The 18455-nt window shown below is 44.4% G+C and overlaps 6 protein-coding genes across 6 annotated transcripts; 2 read left to right on the top strand and 4 right to left on the bottom strand.

Annotated features, from left to right (window-relative positions):
* Positions 1-4442: 4442 nt before the first annotated feature.
* Positions 4443-9061, top strand: AOL_s00083g433 (uncharacterized protein; the record flags this gene model as incomplete). Its single annotated transcript, XM_011125612.1, has 3 exons — positions 4443-5558; positions 5648-5761; positions 5837-9061. 3 exons carry the CDS (start codon positions 4443-4445, stop codon positions 9059-9061), a joined length of 4455 nt encoding a protein of 1484 aa, XP_011123914.1.
* A 356-nt stretch (positions 9062-9417) lies between these two features.
* AOL_s00083g432 (uncharacterized protein) lies at positions 9418-10235 on the top strand (the record flags this gene model as incomplete). The annotated part of the gene is made up of 2 exons (XM_011125611.1): positions 9418-10020; positions 10086-10235. The coding sequence occupies 2 exons, from the start codon at positions 9418-9420 to the stop codon at positions 10233-10235; spliced, it is 753 nt and encodes a 250-aa protein (XP_011123913.1).
* A 332-nt stretch (positions 10236-10567) lies between these two features.
* On the bottom strand, positions 10568-11737 carry AOL_s00083g431 (uncharacterized protein; the record flags this gene model as incomplete). Its single annotated transcript, XM_011125610.1, has 2 exons — positions 10568-11385; positions 11455-11737. The coding sequence occupies 2 exons, from the start codon at positions 11735-11737 to the stop codon at positions 10568-10570; spliced, it is 1101 nt and encodes a 366-aa protein (XP_011123912.1).
* A 1066-nt stretch (positions 11738-12803) lies between these two features.
* AOL_s00083g430 (uncharacterized protein) lies at positions 12804-14325 on the bottom strand (the record flags this gene model as incomplete). Its single annotated transcript, XM_011125609.1, has 2 exons — positions 12804-13636; positions 13701-14325. 2 exons carry the CDS (start codon positions 14323-14325, stop codon positions 12804-12806), a joined length of 1458 nt encoding a protein of 485 aa, XP_011123911.1.
* A 959-nt stretch (positions 14326-15284) lies between these two features.
* On the bottom strand, positions 15285-15875 carry AOL_s00083g429 (uncharacterized protein; the record flags this gene model as incomplete). The annotated part of the gene is made up of 1 exon (XM_011125608.1): positions 15285-15875. The coding sequence occupies one exon, from the start codon at positions 15873-15875 to the stop codon at positions 15285-15287; it is 591 nt and encodes a 196-aa protein (XP_011123910.1).
* A 1459-nt stretch (positions 15876-17334) lies between these two features.
* On the bottom strand, positions 17335-18350 carry AOL_s00083g428 (uncharacterized protein; the record flags this gene model as incomplete). The annotated part of the gene is made up of 3 exons (XM_011125607.1): positions 17335-17815; positions 17893-18031; positions 18107-18350. 3 exons carry the CDS (start codon positions 18348-18350, stop codon positions 17335-17337), a joined length of 864 nt encoding a protein of 287 aa, XP_011123909.1.
* Between the last annotated feature and the right edge of the window lie 105 nt (positions 18351-18455).

Genomic DNA, 18455 nt, shown 5'->3' with positions numbered 1-18455 from the left:
GGCCTTCCTCGGGCAAGGTGAGGGGTTTGGATCTGGTTTAATATATAACATGTTAGAGATGGTCTTGAGACCTGATTGTGATTGAGGCTACTTTTGGCTTGAAGCTTTCCAGGTAGGGCAGTATATAGTACAGATAGGCATGTACGGTGTCTAGATATCGAGGTACAATCGCTATGCCCTAACATGTGGCGGGAGAGGCAGTTCGAGCGATATGCTGTAGAGATCGGTAGATGTTGTTGGATATATGAACAACGAAGACAACCTTACAAAGTGATGGAGAATAACAAACAAGAGTCTCCTCAGTATACCAAATTAAAATATCATCATAAGTTGGCTTGTGACCAAACTTCTGAAACTATATCATAAGAGTTAGAGGTTAGTAGTCTCTTTTCACATGACACCATGTCCTGCCTGACTACAAATCAGGGTTGCAATTGTTCTTCGAAGAGTCACGGTAAGTTGAATTGCATCAATTGCAGAGGATCTACCCAATAATTTCCGTTGATGGGGAACCCGAAATGTTAAATCTAACGTCTACTTCGACCGCGGTAGGTCCAGAGCAGCCGAAACCCTCCAAGAAGCCTGCAGAGCATTATTCCTCAGATAAGTCCATAGGTGTGCCTAACCATCACTCGTAGATTGATATCTTTTTTCTTTCTTGTTTTGCTAACTATAGTGGAATGTCGAATCTAGGTTCCCAGAGTCTAATAACCGCAGTTAATGGTTGTCGTCAGAATGATTATAATTACTTTTACTGTTACTCCCCGATCTCTCTAAAATCCTCACATATACGGTCGGTCCGAGTTAGTGTCGATTTCTGTTTCCAGGCTGGTGTAACAGGATCAATCAAGATCCTTTCTGTCCCCAGTGACTTTTCCGCACCATGGACGGGATGTGGGACTCATGAATTTGCAGCGCTCCATCCTCTTTTTGATCTTTCAAACACGAGGAGTGTTTCTCCCTTGGAACGATTATGCTGAGATCTCAGTTGTTATGAGGGGGAATTTATCTTCTGGGATTACCTGTCTTTATGTCTTACCGTTTGTGAATAATGATACGCCTGAGACATGCGTAAGTTATGAGGCTTTGGGGGAGGTTGATTATGAGGTGCCTCATGACCATCAAGTTATTGTTTTGTTCACAGCTTCTGTTCGTTTGTCATATGCATATGGTGGTATCGATGAGGTTGGACCGGTTCATGTATTTGCTGATCTTCAGTGATTTCGGTTAATATTGTTATAATCTAGATGTGCTTTTAGGACTAGGGACAGAATATAATATTTTAACTGTGGGTTAAATGGTTTGAAGGTGCTAGTGAATATGACGTATGACAGCTAGGTACCTAATATAAGTACCTACCTATGAACGGACGTGGATGTTATAAAAACTACATTAATTTGATGACATTTTGACATCGGGTAAGGTGTGGGGTATGAATATGCTGAACTCGCGGCATTGAATGCTGTACATGTTCCGAATACTCGAATACTCAACCGTATCTTGAGTTTTGAAATAGTATTTTTGAAAGTCGATACCCGGTGAATCTCCTGTCCCCGATAGTTTATAATTAACTATGACTTTACAAGCTTATATATATATGTCCGCTTGCCCAGCAATATAAATCCTTGAACCGATATAATAGACACATGTGCAGCTGTGATTGATGTCACTGTGCACTACATGGATACTCGTGTGATCTATCATATTCATGTCGGTTCGGATGAATAAACATCGGGATCCATGAGGGCAAAATTTCTTTTTTACCCCCGTCCATATGAGTAACCATCAGAATTAATAGGGATGGGGAAGATGCTTAGACGAGTGACGATACAATCCATAGGCTGGAGTATAGACGCCGAGGATGAAAGAACCTTCTTTTTTCTCTTCCGGGTGCAAGGAGACGTTACGTTTTACAAGACTTGTAAGGCTTTTTCAGCCCTAGACCAGGGTTTTCGTTTAGAATGTGCCTAGGATCCTAGGAATGTATACGTACTTAAGTACGTATGTGATTTGTTACGAGAGCCGCAAGAAGGCTATTGTAGAACCTTCTGAGCTAGTTGTGGCTGCAATGCATCGCACGGTACCACTCATCACAGTAGTACAAGGTAACCGTCTCTTTTCCAAGCCACCGTGCCATGTATGAATATAGACGCATATGTATGTCTGTAAGTATAGAGGCTGTAGGTGTTAAAATAATGTGATAGGAGAATTTATTCATGTAAAATGATCTAGCCCCGCGGGTGCAGATATGTGGAGATACATGCAACAGCTGCAGCGGGAACCTATTCAGGAACATTTCGGATTATCGATTCTTTTGAGAAACCAGGCACCAGTGATTTTAGATCCCGTTTAGCTGCACAATGACACAAGAATAGAATCAAAATCAAAATCAAAATAAATAAACAAAGTACGAGAGAAATAGAGGGGGAGGGGGAAGGGGAAGAATGGAGGAAGCCACAATAGCATGTCATGGGAAATAGGAGTTATAGACGGATGTTGCAATTGTGATAATAGTTCGTTCATCCCTGTTTGGTGTTGGCGCAGCTGCACGACGTTGAATCGGCGAAACGAAGATCAGTGCAGTGGACCCACACCAACTACACCAATTGCACCAGCCGCATGATCCTTTCTATGTAACCGAGAAAGAAGGCTCCTGGAAGGCCCGGAAGCATTCGAATCATCTGTTCCCTTGTCGTATATTGTTGCACTTCGTACTTGCTTACTTACTTACTCACTCACTCCCTTACAGTACTTGCCTACGTGGGGATCTTAATTAATTACGCCCTGCTCGATTAGCCTCGTTCCAATCGACATGGCTTTGCAATTGTTGTTTTTCAGGCACCCAGCTTTCGGGGCTGCTGCACATACCAGTTCGGTCATGGCGATAATTTACAAGTGACGCGAGATTCGCTTCGATCCAACAAGGACCTTGAAGGTATGAGGGGTCGGACAGGGCGTATTGTTTTGTAACACTGTTGGCTATACTAGAGGGCTCACGACATTAGGATGGAGTATAGTACTTGTGTATATACGTAGATACATACATACCAGGTAAGCCAATTGCTTTTCTCTTCCCTTTCCTTTTTCCTGGTAACATTAACTTCCCTCGGTTCTCTTTTCATAATCCGAGTGGATACGAATATTATATGTATCCTGTGTCCCACTGTCCTGTCCTGTCCTGTCGTGTGTTAATTAACATCCGGACGATTAATACCCTTTGACCTTTTATAAAATTTTAATTTTGATATTACATACGAACTCACTATCATTTATAATAATTATCAGCAGCGAACAGGAATCGAATCCAGGCACCGTTTCTTTCTTATCTGAACCCAAGCAGCCGCACAGGCTTGGGGTTTGGGGGTCAGCACTAATCGAACCCTTGTGCGAACCCACATCCACATCCGTTCCATCGACTCTAGAGCCCTTTCGGGCAGGTTTTCGACGAAGTCTCCAATTGAAAGTGGATCTGAAATATATTGCGACGACGAGCTAAAAAGAATTGTTTGCGATTTGAAACGGCTGTTGGGATTATATTAATTGTCGAGCAAGTCGAAATATTCGGAAATTTCAGAAGAGTTCACGAAGATATTGAATCCTGCACACGAGACTCGACTCGACTGATAAACCCTACCATATCATATTTCCGATCCCAGATCTCTCTTATTGCAGCCTTGTCCCCGTCAGCCGTATTGATACCGTTTGGTTCCCCACCAGTTAGCCAATTTGTATTCGGTACATTCCTTTTCAAGTGACCGAGCCAATCGCCAACGGTGGATAAGAGAGAAAGCCACCTCTTTTTTTAACCAGTTTTCCACATTTTGCAATCTTGAGGCTGCATAAGTTGGGGATGCAGCTGTGTCTGTGACCCACCCCATTAAAATTCGACGAAAGAAGGCCGAATAATATGGGAGTCCTCTGAATTCAAACTTTACCCGATATCAACTGGACAATACAGTAACTATACAGTGACTTATAGCTCGAGGGGGGAAAAGAGGACCCTTTCCAGGCTTCAACGGAGCAATTCTTCTTTTTAAAAAAGAAAAATAAATAAATAAAATTCTACGAGGACCGATCCGCTCCGAGAACGATTCTTATTTCCTCTTAGTTTTGATCTCTTAATGGGCCCTTTATCTGTTCCTTCTTCTATTCTTTTTCTTAGTTGTCTTTAATTTTGATTATATGCAGACATCTCGTTCCGGTATCTCGATAATCAAAATCGATCTTCGAGACCTGTTTGGATAATAAAAGCGAACACCTCCAGATATTCCCCTATTTTCGCTTTTCCCTCATGAATCCCGGGTACCAAATCATCATTCCGATCTAATATCGATATCTTTAATGTTCCTCGGCCCCTGTGAAACTCGCCTTGACGTTCCGGATCCGACGGCCGCGATAACAAACCACCCTTCGCTCTCCCCGGGCCAACTGGCGTTTTCAGGATGCCATGGCCTTGGAACAGGCCAAAGTCACCCTTTGGGGTCTCAGACTCCGAGGATGCGATTTCATCTGGGTCAACGACGATAGCATCGACATCGACGCAGGGGACATCGATATCTCCAAACTTGGATGAGGTCGTGAGCTCAAACACCGGAAGTAGTAATGGAGCTGGTCGCAATGGTGTTTCTATGACTAATAGAAATGTCGCTGGAGGTCGCCAAACTACAACGACAGCTGCGAGGGCGACAACACCAATGCCTGCGCCGAGTGCCTGGGCTCCTGGTTCTTCTACGAACGCGGTAAACGGTACTGTTCGGGCTAGTTCTTCTCTGGGGTTTAGCCATGATGCGGTCTCGCAGAGTAGAGGCCAGAATAGTAGAAGGAATTCACGCGATACTGCGAATACCACTAATAATTCAAATTCTGGAAGTGTCCGTCGTACCGCGTCAGTTATTCCCGAGGACCATACCGTCCAACCCGGGAACAGCGTCGACAGAAGTCCTCCGTCGAGTTCGTCTGGCACGCCGAACTCAAGGCCTATCAGAAGACCTTCATCTTCTCGAGATTCGGAATTTAGAAATACGCATTCTTCAGAAAATGTACTATCAAAAACCCAACCTTCCGTCGAATCTTTATCTTCAATGTCTTCTTCCTTACACTCGGATGTAAATAACATTAATCACACACATCACCACCACCATCATCCTCACCATGGCGGAAAACGTTCACTATCCGCTAGCTCGAGTTCTCAACTAAACATTTTTCATGGCCCGACATCGCCAGGTTTCCCCAACGGAAGAGCATTTTCACCAACCCCTTCAGTCGGTTCGATAACCCACCAAACTTCAATTACAAGATCTCAAAAGGCTATTATCCCACCGGGGTCAAGGCAGTCCAATGCAAGCGAGGAACAAGTGTTTGTATATGAGTTGCCTGAAAGTTATGAACAAGTCAATGGGTTAAATTCGCATGAAATTGAGGAGAGAGATTTAAGACATAAAGCTATCGTCGAGCTTAACCCTGCACCCGGGGCTGGTGGGAATGGGCATGGGAGGACGAGGTCAAATGTACAAAATAGGGAGATGATGTTGGAGGCGGAAGTTGCCAGGTTGAGAAAGGTTTGTGTTACCCCTCTCTTCAAATCCCTTGAAAAATTTGGATTTGTCGGTGTCGGGAGCTGATGTGGTACATTATTATTTCATTCTAGCTCTGCGAAAAGTATAAACGGAAGTCGATTAACAATACCTCATCGAGTTCGATCGGGTCGATGGATCATTTAATTGTTCCAGACATTGCAGCGGCAGCGGCGGGATCTTCAGAGGTATGCGTATACCTATTCATTTAGTAGTGATTCTAGTTCGAAGAGGATGGTTCTATATATGCTAACCTTCAAAAGGCCCACCGAGTCGTTCAAGTAATGAAAGTCGCAAACGAGCACCTTCAAAAGAAAATCGACGCTCGTGATGCCTTACTCGCAGATCGCCTCGCAGAACTAGAACAGATACACAATCGCCATGCTATCGAATTAGAACAACAGAAACAGGGGTACCAGGTTCACATACGGCAGCTTGCGGATCAGCATAGACGGAACTTAGATGGGGTTACCCAGAAAAATGTTGAAGAAGTCGTGGCATTGAAGAGGGGCATGATGGACACTGCTATCGTATTTGAAGGTCAAAGACGGGATGCGGAGAAGATCGCACTGCTACAGGCTGAAGTTGAAGGGCTGAAAGCTATGGAGAAAGTGAAGAATGATGGTCATATCGCTGTTCTTGAAGAGGTCAAGTTAAAAGCAGCGGATGATCTAGAGGCGGCAAAAAAGGCGTTTGAAGAGGCGGAGGAAAAGTGGGAAATTAAAACCGAGGAGATGCGGCGGGAGTTGTTCGAGGAAAAGAAGTTTGCGGATTGTACCTGCGGTTCTAAAGTTGGTAGCGATACCATCGAGGAACTGAAGCAGGAACACGAAACTGAGATCGCAGCTCTAAAAACTTCAATCCGTATCTTGGAAGGGTCCAGAGGTACAACTGTAGAACAACTTGAGGAGGATCAGAGGATATACCGGAAGGTTTCGGAGCTTGAATCATCCCTTGCGAGCAAAGTCAGGGCCTTAACGGCTGAACGTAAAACCTCTGAACGGCTAAGAGCGTCTTTAAGTGCGGTAGAAGAAGCAAAATCAGAGCTACAACTCCAGAAAGAAGCTTTAGATGCTAAATTACTGGAGACGAATACTGGTTCCGCCTTATCGACTGAGCAGGAGCGCCAAGCTATTGAAGAGAAGATTCGGCAAGAAACACTGGAAGAACACGCTCGCCTGAAAGAGGAATACGAGTCTGCTCTAGAAGTTGAAAGAGCTCGTGCTCTGCAGCTGGAGGAACAGCACGAATCAGAAAAACGAGTGTTCAACGATCAAGTTACAAAACTTCTCCAAGAACACGCCAAGGAAAAGGAACAAATAGACAGAGCCCACGCCTTGGCCCTCAGTGGTCTTGAGGACACCATAAAAGCACAAAATAATGCAGAGGTTATAACTCTTAAGGAAGAGTTAATGTCGAGAGCACGGTCCTTGGGGGAGGTAGAAGCGGAGCTCGTGGTCACTAGAAACGGAATCGACGATGCCTTGAAGCAACAACAAGTTATTCTGGAGAAGGAGAAAGAGACATTAATCGCTGAATACCAAGTGGTTATCAATGCCGGTGACAGACTTCGAGATCAGGAGAAGACAACTTTCCAGTCTGAGAAACAACGCTTAGAACAGTTACTCGTCGAGACTAAAGCCCAGTCCGATAGCATGTTAGATGAGAAGATCAAGTTCACTACTACAGAACTCGAAACTCGTCTGTTAGAAGCCCAACGGGAGCACCTGGTTGAAAAGCAAGCTCTATGCAAAACTTTCGAAGATGCTAAAGCCCAGTTGGTAGTTCAACAAAGCGCACTTGAGTTGAGGCTTCAAACCCAATTCCAAGAGGCCGAACAGCAGTTCCTTCTCAGGAGTGAATCGGAGAGGCAAATCGAGGCTACAAAGCTTCAAGACATGAAATCAGAGTTGGATAAGAGTTGTAGCAGCTACGAAGAAGAAGTCAAACGACTCATAGCAGAAAACAAAGCGACGAAAGACCGGGCGGCGGAAGTAGTGGCCGAGCTTCAAAGGCAATTAAAGGATGACGAAGAAAATAAACAACAACTGCTAGACCGAGTCGCAAAAGCAGAGTCGGAGAAAGAGACCACTGAGTCAGAGCTAGCCAGCCTGACAGTTCGCTTCGAAGAGTCCCACACCGCGATGAAGCGAGCAGAAGCACAATTCACATCTCTGACTGAGGAAAAGCAAGCTATCAAGTCAACTTTAGAAGACGAGAAAAGAATTGCGAATGATTCAATCGCTGATCTTCGAATCCAGCTACAAGCTCGTGAAAAGCTTACGAATGAGATGCACATCAAACATCAACAGGAAACCGAGGATCTCCAGTTCCGGATACGAACAACCCAAACCAAGCTCGACATTGATAGCGTGGAGATCGAATCACTCAAGGAGACAATAAGGGAAAAGGAAAACACTTTCAATACCATGCGAGATGAGAAGAATAGCTCTGGGACTTTGTGGGTGGAAGAAAAACGTACGCTGGTGAAGAAACACGATCAAGTCATCGAAGGCCACCTGAATACAATTTCAAAACTTGAGGATACGATCAACAATATGCGGGCTCGGACAACCGAAGATGCAAGGGCTGCCGAAACAAAAGCGGCTGAACAACAAGGCCTTGTAATCCAGTGGATGTCCAACTCAAATCGGAAGACCGACGAAGTCCAACGCCTCGAACGTGCTTTGAAAGAGGCTAATGGGAAGACTGAGAGTTTCAAACTTGACATAAAAGCCCTTATCAACGACATAAAGCAATACGAGAAAGAATCCAAAGACAGAAGGGCTGAGATCAAGTCACTATCGAAGGAGCTAAAGAACTCACAAGAGGAGATTTTTTCTCTGAAGTCTCAAGTGGAATCCTCATCTGGCTCATCCTATCGCTATGTACGACAAATTGCCGACTTGGAATCAAAAATCCAAGCTCTTGCTAAAGAGATCCAGGACTCCCGGTCCGAAACCTCTGCTCACAAGCGGGCAGTTGCAAAGCGTGATTCTACTATCAAGCAGCTAGAGGATACCCTCCAACAAAGAGGTGGTATCCGGAATGGGCGAGCATCTCCAGGCCCTAGCTCTGCCTTGACAGCCATGGAGAACGGAATCGTACCTTCCACTGCTAATGTTTCATCTCTTCAACGTGATCTTCGAGACTCTAGGGCAGAAATCACCCGATTGAATGAGAAATTAGAGATGTACGAAACAGAATACCGGCATTTCTTTGAAGACCATGAGAAGCTAAAGGTGGAGCATGAAGAAGGACAGAAGAATATGAAAGCAAAACTTGACACATATATTCCAGAGCTAGAACAGCTAAGAAAGGGGAATAGGGACCTGGAATTAAGATTACAGAGTGCCGAGTTAAGGCTAGCAGCTTCAGGAGGGTTGGTTAGAAGAGGTTTAGGAGATGAAGCACCAACAATGAGGTCACAAAGCAGTATGAGTTATTTACGGCGTGGAGAAATCAGCATTGGGAGTTTGGATGTGTGATTTATTTTGTTTAAAATTTTGTCCTTTTATGTTTTATTGTTCCATTTGGATGGCTCATTTTTTGAGTATGCATATATGATTGCATTTGGCGTATTTGTTTAGCATTTTTATGGGATACATCCTGAGATTTATAGCTATGATGAGTATCGGGGTATCAATGCATTTCTCTCACCCCCTCGAAGCTTCTTGGGCCTCGCCGTGGGCATTGGGAAGGTTCAAGTTTTATTTCCAGTGTCTTCGAGATATCAATATTTTATAGCAGGCGAAAAAACCTTTACTATAGCTTCAGTTTCGAGAACTACTCTTCTCCAACAACATCGATCCCGCTATCTCTATTCTGTAATAAATTAAAGAACATGGATGCCATGGATCCAAATAATTCACAAGACCAAAGCGAACAAGAGCAAGTACCAGAAATCCCACTCGCAGCCGAAGAGGAAGAATCGGAAAACAACATGGAAGATCAACCAGAGGGTTCCGAATCTGTCCAAGAAGACGAAGACGAGGAGATCCTAGCACAAGCACCTGTTAAGGAGGAAATTAAACCGAAGGAGAAGAAAGGAAAGGGCAGACCCAAAAATTCAGCTGGAAAGTCTAAAGAGCCACCATCGAAGAAACGAAAGCGATCTGAAGATGTTAAGAATGAAAAAGAAAACCAAAGTACTAATGAAGCCAAAAAGGAAGGTATCCTTGAAGATGGCGAGCCCAAAACCGGCAAAGGTAGTGGCAGGGGCCGTAAAAAGGGAGAATCAGCAGAGGCTTGGACCGAAGATGTTGACAAAATTCTAATCGATATCATCAAAAAACATACGGGTGGTACTGCAGAGGGAATACCTTGGAAAGAAACGTTGGCTGACTTCCAAGAAGCCTGCCCGGAGATCCAGAAGACCTTGAAGGCTTTACAAATGCGCTGGCAGAATCATCTAAAACCATTCTTTATTGAGCTGACTGAAGAACAAGTAAGTTGATTCTGGGTACGAGTTTTTAGATATTCATGCACTAATCATAATGAATCGTGACCTAGACGAATTCTTTCAAACAAGCTGTGAAGGATATTAATGGAAGTGAGAAAAATGCTGCTATTGCTTGGCGTTATAAGATTCTCACGAATTCGAACCATGAATTGAACAAAGGGGCTGTTACAAAGTTATTGAAGAACCTGGGTCTTAGCTAAATTAAGGACTTAATATCCTAACGAGTTGATCAGTGCTGACCTATTACATCAATGTTAATGTCGGACCTTTAGTGATAGACCGATAGCTAAGAGCATGATTCGAGATTCTACATCTTGAAGAGTTTTGGGGGCTAAGCATGTTACGAAGCCCATTCATCTACATTATCCTTGCTCTAAGTTTGTATTATGGAATAATATCGTCTTGTTGGAAATATTAGCAGTTGTTTTGGAATTCTGCTTTTGGTATTTGCGAATTATCCTTTGACTTGAATTCAAATGTTATACCATAGCCGCGCAACCCCCCATCTCTCATGTTCTAAACAATTTAGGATCTATGCAGTAGCCTTCCAAGCCTTTCTCATACCAACTGCACTGCTAATGCAACCTGCAAACCCCATAACACCATCGCTAAAGGCACTAAACCCTTTAACCTTCAAAGCGGCAAGCGGGAAAATAATATCCGCTGCATTCCCAATAACGTTAAGCCCAGTATTGAACTGTTGTTCCTCTAGACCCTTAACCACCGAAAGAGCAGCATCATTGACAGATACTTGGGTCGCGGGTATCGGCGAATCTGGTGGTGTCGGTGGTAGCTCCTGCATTTTGTGCAGTATTTGTACCTTCTCGTTCTCGTTCTCGTTTATTGATTCAACCTGATGGCTCGTAGATTCGATAGTTGCCTGCTCCACGGTAGGGAAAATCGAGTTATATCTTCCTAGCCTTCTTCGAAGCCTCATAACCTTGACTAATCCTCCCACTATCGATGCCACTAATGCATATAACCAAAAGTGAAATGCCAGTTTATCCACTACTCCCTTGTACGGAATTCCCATAATTCCCGCCTCAGGTAAGTACCCCAAAGAGTCCGCGATACCAAATCCAGTATACCCGAGTCCTTCTATCAATTCTAATATGTATCCCATAAAGTCATTATTGATCCTCTGTCTGCCTTCGCGGATGAGGTTTATCGTGACGTTGATTTGGCCAATATTGTTGAAACAACGCAGGAGACGTCTCGTCAGTCCGAATTGACGACGGATACCAGCTGCTGCGGTAGAAGTAGTGGGGGTGTGTAGGTTTTTCAGGAGCATTATATGCGCTATAAGACGGGAGGTGTATTGTATTGTGCGAACGATTTTGTCGAGGCCATCTAACTCGTTGTTTAGTATGTTTCTTATGATAAATGCTTAAGCGCTGAGAAATATGCGATGGTACATACTTGCGCTTTGAAGGAGTTTGACAACTCTGTTTATTGTCTTCCCGTATAAAACCGCCTTTGGAAAAACCAGTTGCCCCGCTGATGCCATCGCCGCAGCCTCAGAGTTGACGATGGCCTTGATAGAGGTTGATAATTCCAGATCTTTTGAAGGAGCAAGCACATGTCCGGATCCAATTATACCCAACCCCGTGATAGTAATACCATCAGTTTGGTGTTTCTTTATTTCATCGTCCGGAGTACTGCCCTCCAACACTGGTGTTCTTGGGGGTGTCTGTTGGTCCATTTTAAACCTGGTCGCACGACTCAAAGCTTTAATTTATTGATATATATGGCTTAATTTTTGCGTTGATAGCCCAAAATACAACCTGTCGCAATCGACGCCAAAGGTGATATCAGATAGAAGTGGATACGAAGGCTTCCCAACTTTGAAAAAAAAAAGTTTTAGAGTAAAATAATTATAAAGAGGGTGGAAAAAAAAATAATAATAAGAAGAAGGCAGGAGTATAGAAGGTCGAAGTAGTCTTCACCACTCTTCCGGTCGCCTGTCGTTAAACGACAAGGACAGACGACCGAAAAGAGGAAATGGGAACTTTCACAAAAGAGCCGGGCCATCCGAGGCACATTATATACCAGAGCCGTAGGACGGATGAATTTTCTTGTTTTCAGCGGTGCGCGCGCAAGATCGATGACACTAGCACTAGTATAGTACAACGTTTGGTCATTTCGGCCGGCCATTGGAATGGGAAAGGGAGAAGAAAAAAAAACTTATTTGATTTGGCCACGCCGGGTACCTCGGTATACACGATGCCGAGTAGTAAATTATAGAGTCTTAGACAACAGCCTCTCAAACGGACCAAACTTTCTGGGGGAAAGTCAATGTTGTAGGTTGTATGTTGTAAACCTAAGCTACCTTGCATTTGCGTGGCTAACGATACATGGTCTGTGCATGGTATCCTTCCTTGATATGCGCGGGAAGGAAAAAAAAAAAAAAAGTTGCGTCACATCCATAGTCTAGTGGATCCCGTGGAGAAATCGAGCCAACCCGTGGGCGATTCGATACCGTTTCAGTGGTAGACGACTTCAAGCTTCCAGAGAATCGATGCTACTGTTGCCACGGTTCTTTTCTTGCGCCCGATCTGGCCGCTTGCTCGATTCGGCAGGGCGGATACGACGGTTACACCAACACATCTTTTTACAACACTGCGAAAGAGTTGCACAAATAGTGGAGACGAGACGAACAGTACCGTGATAGGATGATATTACATAAGTTTGTATAGTACGTATAGTCTAGTAATTAAAACAGTAAAATGGGGGAAATATATGCGTAAGAGTACATGCGATGAGCACATTTACAATAGCCACTGTCTGGGCGAGCTGTCAAAGACCTCATCCTTGACGGGCTCTGCAGAGCTCAAGCTCTCAGGCTTCTTACCCTTGATATCCTTTTTCTTAACGATAGCGAGCCCCGCAATGGCGATAATAAGGCCTTGGATGATAAGGATCACAACCAAAGTAACCAATGCCCCAACAGCTCCCGCAACCGGAGCACTGAGCCCATGGTGGGTGGTGTGAGCAAGTGGATGAGAGTCATTGGATGCGGTGGCACAGACACCCCCTTTGTTCCCACAAGTATGGCACCATTGCTCCGTGGTGGTGATTGAGAAAGTTCGCATTTCTTTTGCGAAAACTTCCCAGCTTAATTCGGTTTCCTCTTGCCCAAACAGTGGGTAGGCGGTCAGCTCACCACCATTGGCAGTGGACCCGTTATGGAATAAGAAACGAACGTTGATATCCTTTGCGTCTGGGAAAGATCCAACGGCTTCGTTGGTAAAGAGCTCGAAAGCCATGGAAGAGCCATAATCGGGAAGCCCGTAGAAATTGGCATCGGCAGCCGGAAGTTGGGCTAGCCCGAAGAACGAGAGAAAGGTGCCGTATGCGTTGAATTGAATACCGAGCTTAGGCTTGCCACCCTTGGAATTTACAATGCTTTCTAAATGCGAGAGAACATCTGCAGCGAAGGTTGCGCCCGCGATACCGCGGACAGGCTCAGAAGCATTGAAGGCGAGGTTCCATTGCTGTTTATCGGCAAGGGTACGCAGTTGGAGGAAAGCTTTATCGGTAAGGAGCTCAGGAGAAGAAATGGTTTGATTGTGGGTCAGGGCGTAGTTGACAACATCGTAGACTTTAAGCTACTAGTTAGAACTATGCACGGGTAAAAATAAAGAGAAAAACAATGGATGACTTACTGGCATAAGCGTTGGTAAAATCTGATTGTTCGGAAGTAAAAGTATCAATCCATACCCCTTCCAGAGACTGATAGAACTCTTTACTCCCTTTCTTCAACTCTTTAAACTCTTTACTATCCGAAAATGCCTTGGAGCTCTTAATTGCGGCATCACACCCGGAAGTTCCTTGCAACCAGGTCGCATCCTCCTTGTTCACCCCGTTGTTCATAGTATGGATGGGAATCAACTGATATCCACCATTAACACTAGAAACGACGCTTCCATTCCTCAAAATCTCTGTCGAAAGTGCGCCAACAGCCGGATACAATCCCTGCAAAAAGGCCTGTGCAGAGTTCAACAGCACAGCATCGTCCGTTGTGCTAACGTGGATCTGCGAGTTGACGACCTCGTCCGAGGCCACACCAAAGACCTTTTGAGGAGCTAAGGGAGCGACATAGCGATTGCGAAAATACTCCCCCGAGGCGAGGATCTGGCTGTACCCTAGATTTGTGAGTTTGGTGGGCGGATGGGACTTGTCCGTTCGGTCACCATGGCGCGATAGGATATAGACTCCGAGGATGGTCTCCCCAGCTTGGGCAGCACTAATGCTGACCCCGAACGCAAGGGCGAGGAGATTGCACTTCATCGTATGGAATAAATATACGATTTTTAGGATTAGAGCACAATGAACTGTTGAAGATAGTGCACCATCTACCAGGAAGCTTGTATTATATATAACTGAAAATTTAAAACTTCATGGAATGATTTTTATGCAGGTTATACAATTGCTGTTCCATGTGTAATTTTACCCTCGGGTTCTCCTCAAGACCTGGTTCTCTAAAAAATTTAAAAACTTTGATATAAAAATTTCCTAGAAAGGATACAGTCACCATGGTCTCTCAGAAATTCTGCCTAATCATAAATGCGAAACACCCATCGATGTCAACATGTCTCGCCTTTTCTAAATTCCTGGGCCCGCTACCTTACAACATAGGATACCCGCATGGTAGGCGAAGGGCAAACTAGAGGAGTTAGCCAAATAAGCCAATAGCTCGGGCTGGCAAAAGAATAAAAACTTTAAAAAAACCCACTCAAGACAATTCAAAAACGACAAAACAAAGGAGAGGGAGAGGGAAAAAAAATTAAATATGAAAAATGGGGAAAAGGAAAAACAAATTTATAGTCCCAGGGCCACCACCGGACCGATCCAAGCCGCTAGAATATTTAGCGCAGTATGCGGTATAAACGATCACTAAAATACAACAGTGGATACGTGTTGTAGGTGTATCAAGATTCGATCACGATTGCTAGGGAAATTAAATGGCACATATTTGGGCACCTCTGATTGCAAAGAACAATGGTCATCATTAGATATCGGATGTAAACACAAGGTTTGGTTTTGATTATTAAAAAATACAAAATATTAAGATATCAAGTAACCCCAGGAAGAATCCTGGACATATACAAGAAGCTTGAAGTGAAATGAAACCTTCTCCGACTATCCCATTTTATTGTTGTTCCTGGATCAAATCCCATCCTAGTGACGTCTCTAGTTGGCCGGACCTTGGGTGAATAAGGCCGTTATTGAATGTCTACTGAGAGCAGTTACTCTGAGACATCACGCACAGGCAACTTTTCAGTAAGGCTGGCGACAGTTTCCCTTGCTCCTCCAATCCCGGCCAAACCATTTGCAAGGCCGGCAACTGGGCCCTTGGCCATCTTATCCTTAACATCTTTGACAGGGTCAGCCGCTACTCCAGCAGGCATCTTATCCTTGACACCCTTGACAGCGCCAGCTGCTCCTCCGTCGAGGGCTTCTTTCTCAGCACGACGGCCGACCTTGCCACCACCGAGGCCACCAGTAACGCCGCCTAGGAGATCTGTAACGGCACCGAGACCACCCAACCCGCCCAATTGGCGCTTCTTTTGGGCCGAGACATCCTCTCCGGCTTCGGGAATAACATCTTCGATGAACTCAAGTTCTTCGATCTGTTCAGGGATTTCGGTATCGTCATCGTGGAAATCTTGCTTTGGAATAACTTGCGTGAGTCCAGCGACGCGGTTGACGCTGGGGCCGCCGACGCTGCTACCGATGTTGCCGACGGCGTTGGTGATTCCGCCGAGGTCGCCAACAGGGGCGGCGAAGGCTGGGGCGAAGGCACCGGCGGCGGCGAGGAAAAGGAGTGAATATTGCATTTTGATTGTTTGGAAGGTAATAGAAATGATTTCTTTTAAAACGATAGTGGTTTTTGTTTATTGAAGCGAGTGTGTTCTGATTGTTTTGAAGACTGAATGATTGATATTCTGAAAAAATACAAGAAATCTTCTGTCAAGTATCGTTCCTTATATACTTATTTGCCTATAGTACCTGAGAGAGAATATTGATATATTGAGATATGATAAAGCGTACATGCATTTCATTGCAAGGAGAAGCATAACTGAGAGAATCATGACATAACCCGGATTTGGCGAGCTTAGACACAGGGAGATCAGAGATACCTCCTGTAGGAACTGCCGCCAAAGGTGTTTGGTGAATGTCAGGAATCTTAAAGATCAACCAAATGAAATGTTTCTAAATAACGTATAACGAGGTTTCATATTATGGGGTAATGGAATCGAAAATCTGGAAAATCATGACTGCAAACATCGCATTCTCAGAAAACAAGCTTCTCAATTTCCACTGGACTGGGTGGTTTTTCTGACTTTAACGTTGACACGACTGGATTAGGGTCAAGATTTTCTTTTTGAGTATTTCTGGAATTGGTATTGACGGACTAGTCGACTTACATTCAATCTCAAAACAGGAACCCCTTGGTTTTTACAGGGTTAGAATTCCCGTCCCTCGATTCGCTCCGTTGGTCGGTATGTGCATCATCCCTTGCATCGCTAAATTATCTAAATACTGGATTTTGAATATTCCAACCGGAGGAATCTTCTGGAATAAGGAGTTTCTTAAGAAGTGTTTCATGAAAACGGAAAATCAAGGTTCTATTAATATAGATTTATCATACACATCTAGGAACAAGTTGGAGAACTAATTTCATAGGACTGTGGTCAGTGCAGTGATCATCGGGGAGTATATGGCTGTGCATGTGGCATTATGGTGGTATCAACACGCATACGCCACCACAACTTTTCGGTGCGATGACTGTTATCACCAAAACTATTCATCGTGATTGTGAATCAAATAATTGTCCAAAGAAGCTGATTTTAGGCTCAATCGAACGGCTAGATCAATTTGTACATTTAGTGAGCCATGCTTGAAAGGCATACAAATTTTGGCGCTGAAAATAGTCACGCGGTTCGGCATGGTGGAGTTCTAGAAAGAGCCAACGAACTTGATCCTGATCCTGCTTAATTATATTAATTGCGATCAAATTTTGAGGGTGAGCATACCATGAACAATTAGAAGCTATATACTAAGTATATATACAGAAGCAATATTTTGAAACAACTTGTCATTAATCGATTAATTTTTCTTTTGCCATTTTGAAGCTTTTCATAATCAATAGCATGCAATCCATGCATATGCAATGCGCAAAGAATATGACAAAATACAACAGCGTCAACGCATTTATCTGTGGATAAAATCCACAGGATTGTCTTCCATTATCTCTCACTTCTTCGACCATTATCAATCCAGCCAGCATTAAACTTAAAACATGAAGAAAGCAAAAGCAACACTAATCAGAGCAATCATCAAATTCACCGTCGATATCCGGCCGGAGTTGCTGGTCGCCGGTGGCGGTGGCGTTACAGTGGCATTCGAGGATCGGGTGGGAGAAGGAGTAACAGTTGAAATCTCAGCAGTCTCAACTGAAGTTAACGATGGCTCATAAGTCGTGGTGGTTTCTTCTGGGATTTCACTGGTAGTAATGGTTAAGGTGGTGGTTTCCTCGACGGTTGAGGTCTCTTCGGTTGTTGTTGGCTCCGGCTCCGGCTCCTGTGTGGTAGTAGTGGTAGGTTCTGGTTCCTCTGTTGTCTCGGTCTCAAACTCAGAAGTAGAGGAGGTGGTGGTGGTTGAGATTGTGCTCGTGAGAGTAATAGTGAAAGACCTAGTGTTTCCTACGGTCGCATCGCCAGAGCAGATGGGTGCGCCGCGAGCGTTCGTTGTACAGATTGGTTGGTCTGCGGGACTAATAGACGCGAAATGTCAGATATAACAGATTATACATACAACTTAAGTAGCTACATAGAGTGGATGAGAACATACCAAGCTAAGGTCGGAGATGGGGCGGGTTCGCCGTTATCGACGCATGTGGGTGGGGACCCTGTGCAAATCCGGCCTACCCGGCAGCATCCCGCATTGGCACCAGATCCAGCGCAGTAGTATCCGGGGTTACAGCCATATGCTTATGGAAAAGAGGAAATGGTTAGTTACGGTTTAGTAAAAGGCGAAGAGGAGAGGAGGGGCTGGAAACACATACAGAAGACGCCGTCTTCAAAACAGCATACGCCAGCGCAAAAGATTTGACTAGAATTTCTTGCACATTCCCTAGAGCCGATGGGACAAACGCTTGCTTGTCTCTTAATAAGGCCATCTGCGATTGAGTACCCAATCACAGCTCCGTCTTGAAGAGGTTCAACGGCGCGACGGTGCTGAACGTTTAACCCGAAGACCCCGTCGAGAGTGACAAGGATAATTCCAAGAAATATCATCTTGAGCGACATCACTATGTATATAAAGGGCAGAAAAGTTTAAAATCAAGAAGATTTCCTTTAAAGTAAAGATTGAGCCCGTAGGGTACTAGTAAGATAGCTGAAATGATGATCCTA

This window comes from Orbilia oligospora (assembly GCF_000225545.1).
Source record: "Orbilia oligospora ATCC 24927 unplaced genomic scaffold scaffold00083, whole genome shotgun sequence".
NCBI classification, from domain to species: Eukaryota; Fungi; Ascomycota; class Orbiliomycetes; order Orbiliales; family Orbiliaceae; genus Orbilia; species Orbilia oligospora.
Note: the sequence above shows the minus strand (reverse complement) of the source record. Positions and strands in the feature narration are given on the sequence as shown.